Source organism: Lathamus discolor, chromosome 5, assembly GCF_037157495.1.
Source record: "Lathamus discolor isolate bLatDis1 chromosome 5, bLatDis1.hap1, whole genome shotgun sequence".
In the NCBI taxonomy this organism is placed as follows: Eukaryota; Metazoa; Chordata; class Aves; order Psittaciformes; family Psittacidae; genus Lathamus; species Lathamus discolor.
Window position 1 is genome coordinate 31293377 of NC_088888.1, and position 13628 is coordinate 31307004.

At 39.6% G+C, this 13628-nt stretch overlaps 1 protein-coding gene across 7 annotated transcripts in view; it reads right to left on the reverse strand.

The window, feature by feature from the left end:
- ACTN2 (actinin alpha 2) overlaps positions 1–13628 on the reverse strand; it is an 81942-nt gene that overhangs the window by 39356 nt on the left and 28958 nt on the right. For all 7 annotated transcript variants that reach the window (XM_065680208.1, XM_065680211.1, XM_065680210.1 and 4 more), the window contains exons 2-3: positions 4088–4202; positions 3476–3595 (exon numbers count right to left, since the gene is read on the reverse strand). In XM_065680208.1, coding sequence (XP_065536280.1) covers positions 3476–3595; positions 4088–4202 — 235 coding nt within the window. The remainder of the gene's footprint in view (positions 1–3475; positions 3596–4087; positions 4203–13628) is intronic.

Sequence of the window (13628 nt, forward strand, 5' to 3'; positions counted from 1 at the left end):
CTTTTTTTTTTTTTTTTGACGCAATTCCCTTACAAATGGAGTTATTGCACTTTTTAAAGCTTAAGGGAAAACTTCTAACTCCTGGACTGTGCATGGCTCGTAAGGACTACTTTCACAGCTTTTGTTTTAGCTTCTTGACTCCCTAGTCTCATTTCATCACCAGTGGAGAGAAAGACTCTTCCACAAGGCAGATCAGAGTACCTAAATTAGTCTTCTGCTCAGCATCACAGTTAAAGGTGATCACCTGTCTCTGCTACACAGCCCAAAGAAGTAAGCCTCAGAACAGTAATAATGTCTTTAAAGACTATCCCCGGCTCCTTAAAAATATTAAATTGAGTTTTGTACTAGTTTCCTACAGGAATCACAGTTTAATCTTTGTTTTGAGGCCCCATTTTAAATGCCAGTTGGTCCCCTTGGGCCTACACGCTATACATCCCTCAGCATGTCAGATAATAAAACATGATCCTCAGCAGATTTAGATGCAAAACTTCCATGCTTTGGAAATTAAAAAGTATTCCAATCATCCATGTAACTCAGAGAATGCCAAAACAGATGGATGCAGACAAGCCCATATACCCCATGCTTACACACAGGGGCAGTGAGTTAAGGGGTTAAGGACTTTGATAACAATACAAGCTTAAGGAGCCTGTCCTCTGCCTTCTTGCCAGCATTCATTCCATCTTCATCCTAAAATGACTGCCCAGTCAAGAATGCTGAAAAATGTAACAAAAGACAAAAAAGAGGTGAAGTGTGGTTTAAAACCAGATCAGATTGCTGATCCAGCCTCCAGCATAGCTCAAGAAACAGTTGTCAGCCTAAGTGACAGGGCAGGGCTGTGCAGTGTGGGAGCAAGTATGCAGGACAAGGGGGCACAGGGACTCTTTAAACATGTACTGGTGCCAGAGGTCCCACACTCTGAAACCATACCCAGTCAGATGTGATACTGCTTTGCTGCATCAGCACGGCACTGTGCCTTAGATAACAAATTTAGTAGAGGGGATGTGGTAAACTTAACAGAGCACTAAGCACGTCTGGGCCAGAGCTGGCTTTGTGTTCAGCCTGGTTAGTGTAGGAGTGGAAGGCACACAAACCTATCTGCTCCTGCCCACATGGATGTAATCTAAAGTGTGTTAGCAGCCATACTTGACATAGTGCAATGTCTTACAATGACAGGATCCTCTCTGCAGCTATGATAGTAGCAGTGGATTTTTCTCCTGTGCTTCCATCCAAGAATTTAACATGTGGCTGTTAATGCTAATGAATGAATTTTTGCTTCTAATCCCTCCATTTTACGGATCAAAAATTCCAGAAACAGGCAATAAAAACCTGCAGCACAGCCAAGAACATCACCTTAATCTCCTGGCTTACTAAGTATGGCCTGCTGTTACATGCAGGAAGAAACATTGAGTGCATGGACAGACATCACCTTACAGCAACTAGCTGAAGAAGCTGGAAGTTACTGCCTCTTGTTCCTGCCTCACTCCCAGAGAGCATTGCCTATTGTGACAGAGCATCTAAACTCATGCCACTTGCTGCCAAGGAGAGCAGCAGGGGTAGTTTAAATGAGTTTAATGGCTGATATGAGCTGTCCCAGATGCTTTGCCTTCAGGTGATACAGAAAGTGCTCAAGCGCTGAGTACCATGAAAGTAATAAGCGGCAATAAGCAGGGCAAAATGAGGGAGATGGGAGTGCAGAGGGCTGGCCTGCTCCTTTCAGAAGCAGATATGACTGATGTGTCTTGGCTTAAATACTCCAACCTTACTTGAAGGACCCAGGTGTGAAAACATTAGTGCAAAACATAGTACAACCTGTGATCAGAGACAATCACCACCCTGTCCCACGACCACTCTTCTTGCTACACTCTTATTTTCAGTCATGAAGCCTGAGAGTCCCAGCATGATATGAGAGAAACTGCCATTCATTTGCTCCACATTCTGTACTCTCAGTATTTCTGCACCAGCTATCTTAATTTTCATTTCCACACATAAATTGTCTCTTCAGTACCCTCTGCTGTCTGTTCAATGCCATGTCGCTCTCAGAATAACCTTAGTAGCAGAGGTTTAGAGGTAATGGCATATTTTTCCATCCCACTTTATGTAATTAAGCAAAAGGCCCAGCTGCCCCTGACTGCCTGTACAACTTATGGAGGGAGGCAGCCACCTCTGGAATGCAGTAGAGCTCTTCTGAGATCTGAAACAGCTTACGGAACTGCCTGTTTCTCCCCACTGATGGCATATTCCCCAAAAAACATCTGTTACGTGCCTACAGACAGATGACGTGGATTTGGCCTCAGATGGGCCAACCAGTTCAGACTCTAATTAGTAAAGGGTGAGTTCAAACAACTGCTCTGCCCAGAGAACACGTATTTCTTGGGATTTTGGAGTTCTAGATCTAGAAACTGAACACAGTTGGAAAACAATACCTGAAGAACAAAATGGGCTAGGTCAAACCACGGAGGAATCAACGAATGCTGATAGATCTCTCCACTACTTCTACAGATGCTCCTATCCCACCTAAGAATTTTCCTGTTTCAGGCACAATTACACTAAGCTCCCTGAGATCAAGGTTTGAAAGCCAGAATAAAGACAGATATAAGCCTGGAGAAATCAGAAAACCAGAAGAGAAGGCACACAAATCAATCTTAAAAGGCCTAGGGATGTGAAGCAATATGATTATCTCCATGGAGCAGCTAGTCCTCGACAGACCTTTTTAACCCTAATTAAACAATGAATTGACTCTCATGGGAGGTGTAGGTTCACTTGCAGTGAGAGCCTGCATTCTTTTGCTTACAGTTTACATCTATGAGCATTTAGCTAGCCAGCTGCATGTTGGTATTTAACTACCCGAACAACAGAACAATAAAAAAATAGTAACTTTAGTAAATAACATCCCACCCCACTTTCTTCATATGTTCCGTCTCTCCTGAGCTATCATTTCTTTTGATCACTCCCTTAACTCTACATGCGAATTTTAGAAACAGAGCTGCCATCCACAGTCAGTCTCATAATAAAATGGGAGTAGGTCCCAGCCACCTGGTTGTGATGTCAGCCTTTGTCTTATCTGAATAATACCTTCTGAAGATTAAAAAACGTCCCAGACTGGATAAAGCACACCCTAGAATCCAACCTGATTTCTAAAGGAGCTCCTTACTTTTAATAATGTGTAAGAAAAACATAATGCTCTGGAAGAAGAAGTTGTTATCTGAACACCCACTGAAACACAGACAATTCAATTTAACGCTGAAGATAAACTGATTTTAGAGACCATTTATACCCCATCTCTCTCCAGGTGTCCACAAATTTCCACCTCTTGTCCTTTCACAGATATAAGTCAGCAATCGATATTAATGGATTTTTGACGCATCTATATACGGAGAATAACCCGCGTGATTTGGCCAAGTGTCTCTGTCAGACATCTTCGCCATGTGAATGCCTAGGATCTAAACACGATGCATTGTCATGCTCTGTCACATACCTTCTGCACCAATTGACACAAGTTTCACTCCTTTGCTGGCGATATAATCCAGAGCTTTGTTGACATTAGCAATTTTATGGAAGCGCATCTTCCCTCTGTCTGGTTTCGGTAGTCTTTCCCCTGCAGAGTAACAAATGTAGTGTTTATTGTTACATTCACCTGGCTACAGACACACAGGCGATTAGAACTCAGAAGTGAATGTGACCTTAACACTATCAAAACAGTAGGCAGTCGTTCTAACAGGTATTTTTCTGAAAGCATGTCATAGGGCTTCGAACAACACCCCAAGGAGTGTTATCTTTGCCCTAAACATAGAATCATAGAATAGTTGGGATTTGAAAGGACCTTAAGATCATCTCGTTCCAACCCCCCTGCCATGGGCAGGGACACCTCACACTAAACCATGTCCCCCAAGGCTCTTCCAACCTGGCCTTGACAGGTGAGCGCTTCTTGCTACTCAGCTTCTAGGTCATTGCTCCTCTTTGTGGTAGAGTAGATGAATACTAAGAAGGCAGGATATGTTCACTGTTTTGAATTGTTAACCAGTTTTGTTCCTTAACAGTGTTTCAGTTAGCATGCTGTAAATACATAGCAAACTTCATTTCAGCCAACCTGAGATAACTTCCAAGAGGAGCATCAGTTTGAGGCCATTTCTGAAGTCCTCCTCAATGTTCTCAATCTGCGTGCCTGCTTTCCTGAGGTGGGAATTGCACCAGGCTGTAAACGTCTGTAATAGTAATTTAAAAAAGAATCTTATCAACAAGGCATTTTCTAAAACAATTGCTAAGTCATGCGAGTAAAAGCTGCATCTGAGATTTTCACTACTGCAGTCTTAAAATTTGGATGTCCAACTCCCATTAATTTTTTACATGTTGCTGAGTTCACAATTCTTAACCCAGATGTTCATGAAGATGCAAAGAATTGCTTGATTAGAAGCAATATGCTAGATTCTGCTCATAAATGCATCCTAAAAAAAAAAAAAAGATCTGAACATAAAGGCAAAAGTTATCTAATAGTTATTACTACTCAACATTCTTTGAGCGCATAATTTTATGTCAGGACTTATCTGCTACACATTCTTTCCGGAAAGAAAGATTTATATGGTAAAAAGGAAGCTGGGTAACAGAAAAATGGAGGCAACAGCAAGCACAGAAGCAAAAACTTCCACTACTTGAACTCATGTCATGACAAACAGTTCTTATACAGATTATCTATGCCAGGGGCAAATAACATGCATTTCTCCCAGGCATGAAGTTGTGAGAACACTCTTTAGGACGAAGTAACTGAAGGAAGACTTCTCTACTTGCAACTACAGTGAAAAACAGAATGCCTTTTGAAAACATGGACAATTAGAATGGATTTTGAAAGCTTACAATAATTCAACAGCAGAAGTTTTGCATTCATATCCTGCAGCTATGGGATGCCTTACCAGTGGTTTTATTTCTTAGCTGTATAATTTTCAGAAAACTGCTACAACTTCAGGAAACACAAATGCAGGTACTTAAATGTGCCGGGGAAATAGGTCACAAAAGCAACCACTCACATTTCCCTCTCCATGGAGAATAACCAAGTCTGCTTTTACTTGCAGAGAAAAGCAGAACTAACTCCATTGATCTAAATAGGTCATATATATGTTACCTTTGTATGAATGAAATAAAAATATGGGCTAGTAGGAAATGTAGTTGTTAAAATCAGCCTTTCTCAAATGCCCACTACTTCTCAGCCTTCTGACAAATTCTCCTTGCTTTGCAGTTAAGATACAGAAAACAAATTTACTAGGTATTTCACCAGGTATTTATCTCTAGGTACGTAACAAGGTCATACATTTGGGTAAGTTAGACTTCGGCTGCTTAAAACTGCCACATATTTGGAATTCTCTTTCCTTTGCTATTTCAAATTGCCATGATTTTAAATACTATTACCATGGTTGCCATGATAATAATATTATTATAGTATAATATATAATTTAAGTAGTTACCATGATTAAAAATATGTATTTAGTTTTTAAAAAATAAAATATGTTCTAAATCCCCATTGTCAAAATGAAATTTTTGTTGGCTTTTTTCCTGCCTGTTTTTTTAAACTATTTAATTTCTGACCTTTCAGAAACAGAATAAGAAAGGCAACTAGATGAAGGCAAAAGCGTTCGCTGAAACTGAATCTCATAAATTTTAGACAGATTTCATACCTTAAGAAGATATAGATTGAATTTTCAAAAATGGTTTGCTCTTGAAAATGCAACTTTCTGTTAAAGAATAACATTCTGATTGTCGCTGGGTTACACTCAGTTTATGCAAAGAATTTATGTGCAGCTTGCTGGGCTCTCTTCTCAGAGCTCCTACAGGGACAAGGAACAGCTTGCTAAACTTTAGATTCATCCACTTCTATCCAATTGAAAGGAAGAAGCAAGAAGTGCTATGGATATGGGGGAGCTGTTCAGTGAAATCCCTAATTCTTGATATTCGGAGAAAGAGAAGAGAAAAAACAGTACTGGAAGAGGATCTGGGCAGGGTTTCTGTTGACCTGCAGAGGATGAGTTGTAGAAGCATAAGAAGCATAAGAAAATCTTTGCATGCACAGATGAAGGTAAGTATAGCTGCACTGAAGCATCTCTGCAAATGTATCTATTTTAATAAAGGGATATTAGCTTGAAAAGCAGTCCCTCAGGAAGGTCGAACTTTCCTCTTTTTAAGGCAACTAATTTTACTGAGCTTATGGGAGACCTGAAATCAGTGTATCAAGCAACACGGCAGAGATACTAGGCACCTCTACCCTCATGGCTCAACATGATGGAGTCTTAGGATAGTATTTGGTTTGGATCATTATAGGGGTAGGATCTAGTTTATAAGATTAATTTGCCTGCCTCAAGTAGTATCTTGTTCTAGTGACGTGTATCTAGAAAGGTTTAGCACCACATTAAGTCATTTGTTAATACCAAAAAATTATAACAAGTATCCTTGGAAGGAACAATATTATGGTAATACAGAAAAAAAACAGCTGAAAAAACTCAAGGGTAAATGCACATGAACCTTGCATGGCAATTTGGCAAAACTATTAGAAAGCTGAACCAGTAAATGAATGAGCCTTTCATGAATTAAGCTTAAGTGATGGCTTCTCTGCAGATACTATTGCAGTTTGTAGAATTTTTCCAGCACATCATGGTAAACTCAACAAGGAATTTGAAGAAAAATCTCAGCCATTTTTATCTCCTCTTTTAGACATTTATGGTGAACGTTCTGACCCTGTACTACTCAAGTAAATGAGATTTCCCCAGTTTTCATTTAATTATCAGTTTAATGGCAATGACCCCACCGGTTGAGCAGTCTTAAAATACAAATCTAATTCTTATTGTGAAGAAAGCTACTTCTCAGTTTCTTAAGGAAAAATGGAACCAGGCACCCGTTACCTCCTATATGTACATATAAATATATATATAAGAGCAAATTAGAATTTTGTCCACCTCTAATCTCACTGTGGTCCTCTACTTTGCCCCTACAACAGCTGTTTCAACTTGCTGGGTGCCACACTGATAGATACACAAGTTTTATCCAAAGATCACAAAGTTTTCATTTATTTTAAATAGTTTCTCTTGAAAACCGACATTTTTATGGCACTGAATTTGCTGAGAAACAAGCTCTCTTCTCAATCTTGTTCATTTTATGAAGACATGAAGCAGCCAGTGTTGCTATGATATAAACAAGGAAAAGATGCTACAACTGCTGAGTTAAGGTGTTTTCAATAAACAGTTTGATGACAGTCACTGGTTTTATGGGCTGCGTTTTTATATCTGCAGGTTATTTAAGATACTTTCCAGTAGCATTGGAGTTTGTCATCAATATTGTAGCATTTTAAAGGATAAACTTGGAATTACCTAAAAAGCCTCCATTCATATGAAGTTCTGCTGAAGCACTCTATTGTGTGTGGATTCTTTACTTAGACTATCTGTATCTAGATAGCCTAGATTATCTTCTGTATCTTGAATATGAGATTTAGATCTTTTATGTAAACCATGGTTTCTTAGAGCTTTCTGTTTCACCAGTGCACCAAGTCATGAAATGGTGCTATCCCCTCATGACAGTTGTCTTGAGCCTCATGGGAAGTGTTGCTGCAGTACATTACAGCAGACTCTCGGCTTGTGGCTTAATAGCTTGATGCCTTACAAACTGGCTTACTTTACTGGGACCAAACATGGCTACAGGAATGCTACTTAAGGAAGTGTTTACTATGTTTCAGTGATGCAACTCGTAAGTGACTCTATTGAAGCCACTGCAAAACTTAACTTGCAAATTTTAACAGTTTCCATAACCTACATTTTATTTCACCCTCATCCTTCTATTCTTGTTGTGACACCACTTGTTCTCACTGCTTTGGCTGTAACTAACAATTCTATTCATAGCTATTAAGAAACAATTCAAAGCACGTTTAAGTCAGGGAGATCAAGATACAGCCAGCATATCGTACCCTGCAAATCTGTAATCCACTGAGATGTAAAAGCTATTAAATGACTTAGACAATGCAAATTCCTTTTTCTGCTGAACTGTACAGCACATTTCAGAATATCAGATTGACCAGAGAAACAAGGCAGGACAGAAGGCACCAAGACGAATACCAGGAGGGATATAAGTAAGTGCCTAGAAAGCTGGACATTTCTTTTTATAATGTATTTACCATAGGTAGCTCTACTAATTTTAAAAATAAATAAATCACATTTTCTCCTTTCCAAAATTATTACTACAGAAGAAACTTTGCTGGCATTCTTAGATGAGAGACCACAGAAGAGGCTGCGGGGCAGGAAGCCAAAGAATTTGCAGTCCCACAGGTAAATGTTCTCTTAATGCACTATTAATTGTCCACTGCTGTCACTGGTCTATTTTAGAAAAGCTAGCTCTAGAAAAGGGAGCGCAGTTTATGTTCTATGCCCACTTGGCCTCATTGTGAAGACTGGCAATGGCATATTCTCCGTAATTTGGATTCATAAAGCTGTGACAGCAAAGTGTGTACCTGAGGAAAAAAAACTGAACTATACCTGGTAATTTACTCAATCCACTTAATTTTACAAGCCCTTGACAAGTAGGAGTGCAACCAATGGGCAGAAATAGAAACTATCCCTAATCAATTATCAATCAGCTGCAGCTAATTCCAAAAAAATGATAGGGTACACCCATTCTGCGCAAGTATTTTTACACATGCACAGTAAAGGATATGCTTTGATGGAAAAAGTGGTATCTCTAAGAGATGAATTCTCCTACACTCTTGAGTAAACCCACACATCATTTTTATGTGAGTGTAATGATAACTTACTTTTGATAATGCTTCAAAGGCAGAAAACAAGATGCTATAATACTAATTTTTATATGCGCATGTGATAACAGGGATAACAAGAATTGAGAAGGCACTGGTAACCACCCTCTCCAAAACTGTAACCCATCAGTGGGCCACAAGACAACTTGTTCCCCCTGCTGAAGATTCAGGGCAAGTCAGGCACCTACAGCAAGTCCAAAATGTACATCACCAAAACAGCTGCATACCCTGCACAGGGACATGTACAGGGTACATGCCAGGAAGATCTATTTACTTGCCCTCAGAATTGAAATTGAGAAGTGGATCCAGCCCAATAAAGGATTGCAGACCTGTATCCTATTTAGCACCTATGTCTCATAACTTTCTCCAGGGCAAATCAATTCCTGTCTGCTATAATATTTACAAGTTTTAAAATATTGATTTTAGAAGGCATGTGTCTGCTTGTCTGTGCCCCTTCCACAAAGGCTACAAGCCCACATGAGTCATTCGGGTTTGAGTTTCTGGACTTTCCGTAACATTTACATAAGAAAATAAAGACAAAATCCAATTTTTACCTGAGCTATGAAAAATATTGCATTTATAGGAAACGTGATACTTCCTGTGTCTGTTAAGTACAGCAGAAGCACAAGTCATTTTAAGTGGACCTTAAATTGTAACACCCAGGGCAGAAGACACTTGAAGAAAACTAACTTCAAATGCAAACATTGAACACATTTATATACATACGTTATCCCTAATTAGCTCAGTCTGATAGAGTTGTTCCTTAAAACTCTTCCTTATAACTCTTCTTCTAAAGTTTTTTTCCTCTCTAGCTAGCTGAGGGTCTTCATTACTTTTAGGCTAAATGGGATACAGTGATTCACTCTGTAGCTATACAGAACATTACTGGGCTCTGAGCACATGGCAAGGGTGTTACAGAAAGAGTTCTGCCAGAACATTCCCACTAGGCCAGACTGAGGTTCCCCCTTGAAGAATTTCCCATCTGTCTGTTATCCATGTTTTAAAATATAAGTTGTGAACCTGCAACATGATCTCCTAGCTCATGTAACCACACAGCGCTCTAATGACTGCAGGATCAGGGCTTTTCTCTGGGCTTGGGATAGGGTCTATGTTGGCCCTCATTCTTTCAACTATTTAATTCTGCTCCCAAAAGAAGAGGCATGAAAGTGACACACAGCAGAAAATTGCACAGCCTTTATTAATCAGCTTGATGTGAACCAATGACCATGCATGTATCTTTTAGACGTTCCTAGAACATCTAGATTGGCTGCAGTTTTAGCATATTAGGGGCAATAACATATTTTTATGAATTGAAAATAAATAGACCTTTACATTTTACTTGTTGGTTTGAATTATTATTAACTGCCCCCTTGCTCTTATTTCCCCTTGCTTCAATGCATTGGTACATGTTACTAAAAAAGCTGGAAGGACTATAAAAGGAGAGGTGGTTCACTAGTACAACTTGATCACTCCAAAACACTTGGTAGACAAAATGGGATTTTAAAACAGAACACACCAGAGCACAGTAACAACTCAGCTGAAGCACAGTGAAAGGATAATGAAGGCTGATATGAAGGCTAAAGTAGGGGAAATGTTTACTGTGTTCCAAAAGGTCTTTAAAAGGAAACCCTCAAATCATAGGCAGTATGTCAAAGCCAGATTTCTGGGAAGAAGAGAGAGGATACCATGGAACTGGCTAAAAAAGAAGTTAGTAGAAGCTTTATCACAAGCCCCCCGAATACAAAGTTGGGGAAAGCCCTCTCTGCTTAACCACATCCATATATATAGCTGAACAGATGGTGTCAGAGATGACATGCTAGCATACTCTGCACTGTCAGCAGATCAGCTCTAGGGAACTTTCAGTTCATAGAAACATAGAATGGTTTGGGTTAAAAGTGATCTTAAAGATCATCTAGTTCCAATCCCCATGCCATGGGAAGGGACAAATTCCACTAGACCAGATTGCTAAAAGCCCTGTCCAACCTGGCCTTGAACGATTCAGAGATGGGGCAGCCGCAGCTTCTCTGGGCAACCTGTGCCAGTGGCTCATCACCCTCAGAGTAAAGATTTTTTTCCTAATGTCTAATCTCCTGCTGACCTGCTCCAATAGGTCCACATTCTTCTCATACTGGGGGCCCCAGAACCGAACGCAGTTCTCTGGGTGGGATCTCACAAGAGTAGCGTAGAGGGGAAGAACCACCTCCCTTGATCTGCTGGTCATACTTCCTTAATTTTATCATTCACAGCAGACATTGTCAACGGGATGCATTCATCACATAGGACCCTGCACACGTCTTGGTAGCACTCTGCAATTTGCTTGCATAGAGAAGCATGGGGAGACCTCAACCCTTACAAAGCAGGTGGCCTAATCCTACAAGAGTCTAGGGTTTCCCATAAAACATGCAACCCCCTCCCAGCACTGAATGATTGCACGTCTGTTTAACACTGCTCACTATTAACTTAAAAAACAGAGCACTTAAATATCCCTTCAAGAATAGTTTGGCAAGGCTGAACGCTGGTAAATGTCAAGATTACTGAGCCTTTTGTTACAAAGTGAGTGTTGCTCTTATTTTCAGAAGAGACAAGAAGAAAGGTTACTTTGTCCCATTGGACTAAAACGGAAGAAAACTCAGGGGGCAGCAAGATGTATTGGAAATTCAGCATGGTCACTGCCTGCACTGCCCTCACCTCAGTGGTTTTTTCTTAAAGGAAGAACAGGAAGGAAAAGAAGGAAGATAAGGGGTTTCACAAGGTGTTTGGAGGGACTAAACCAGCTAAAATATTGCAAGGTTTATTAGTAGTAAACACATAATATCTTTATTGTATCACCTAAGATAGCTGGAAATACAGACAAGTTTTCAGCACAGAAACTCATCTTTATGTGTGAAAGACAAGTGTCAGTCTAAGCATGAAAATTTAGGTAGGTGTTCAGACAACTCAGGACTTAGATGGACCATCAGTATAATGCTACAACAGGTCTACTCCCCTTCCTTTTTCATTACTAGATGACACTCGTATCTGAAAGTTTTGTATGTGCAACTTCTCAAAATACATGCAGCACCACAGGGCTGTCCACTTTAGTGTTTTGATCAGTTTAAAATAATTTTGTCTATTTTAAATGTATTTCAATCAGAAACATTGATGGTTTAGAAGTAAAAGCACACGCAATATTTAAAATCCTATTTGAAACTAAAAAGCATTCAGGATCTGAGGTACAACTCTGGTCTAAGTCTACCTTTCATTTTTGGAATTTCAAGAACCACTCAAATAACAGAACCCTGCTCAGGAAAACAACACAGAAATAAAAGAGGCAAGAACCCTATTAAAATCTTCAGTAAAAGCAGAGGTATGCTTTTATCTTGCACAACAAAAACCTGCAAGACATCTTTACCTGTTCTTATTTTCACAATAGAACTTCAACTTTTGCAGAATCCAATCTTATATTTGAAAAATTAAACTTCCAAGGACAAGCAAGAAAAATTGTATGTTGTGCTACCTTTCCAAGCCAGCATTTTGGTACGTGCGTGCGCTCTCCTCATGATTTTGCCTATCTAGCCGTTCTTACTAGTTCCACCAGTTAAGCTAGAGCATTTTAAAGGTTCCCTGCATCAGGACTCTACAGAAGCAGACCTCTTTTACGTCACATAGCTAAGCTGGTTGCAAAAGCAGACAGCTATTTATCTAAAACCAAAACTAAACACAAAACCATATGAGGGGGCAAGGGAAAGAAAGGAATGTTTTGCAAGTCTGTGTTTATTCCTACTAATGATAGGTAACGGCTCACTATTAAGTAGAAGGGCTTATTAAGTATACTTCTGTAGGAAGCTGCCCTGAAGCATTTCCTATAGGACACTTCACTTACTCATTTAGATGACAGAATAGAGTGTGTTTATGACATTTGAATATGACAGCAAAATGATGGGTCTGTGAGCATGTTTCATGACAGAGCTACAATTCAAACTGATCTTGACAAATCAGTGAAATTACTTGAAGAAAGCTGGATGCAGATCAGCAACAAGTCTGAAGTACTGCCCTCCTCCACTGATAAGTAAGTGCAAAAACACAGGATGGAGAACTGCTGGCAGGGCAGTAGCACTGAAGAAGAGGATCTAGGAGTAACAGTAGATCACAACCTAACCCGATTAAAAAAAATGTGCTGTTGTGAAAGGCAAATACAATATTGGAATGCCTAAGTAGAAGAATGATGTATCAACATCTGAAGTATTTTTTCCAATCTCGGTCCTGGAAAGAGATCAGCTGTAATATTGCCCCCTCTTTGGGGCATGAAATTCAGGAAGAACATGGACCAGTTGGAGAGAAGCCACGAAACAACCATGAAAAGAATAAAATTCTAGAAAACTTCATCTATGAATAACAGAACCATTGCATGGATTTAATCATGAGGAGTTTGAAAAGAGAGTAATACTTGTCTCAAACATTTAAGAAGTCACAGCAAAGAAAAGAATACACTGGTTTTCTGTGTTCACTGAAGATAGAGCTTGAGATAGATAGATAGTGATGATCTTAAAAAAACAACGAAGAAGATTCAGATTAACTTTTAACTCTGGAAGCATTGAAGTACTGGAAGAGACTGGCTGGGTAAACGTGAATCCTGACATAAACATGTCAGGAACAGCATGATCATACTTGCTTCTGCCCAAGAGGGGGACTAAATTCTTTTCCAGCCATACTTTCTATGATGTTCATGGAATATTCCCATCCTCACTGGCATCTACACTGCAGTCCTGAAAAGGGAGAATAGGCAAGAAGACCCCTTACAGATTCTGTGGCTGAGAAGCCCTAAAACTTGGTTATATATGTTATCCAAAGACTACAAAACAAGAAGTCATTC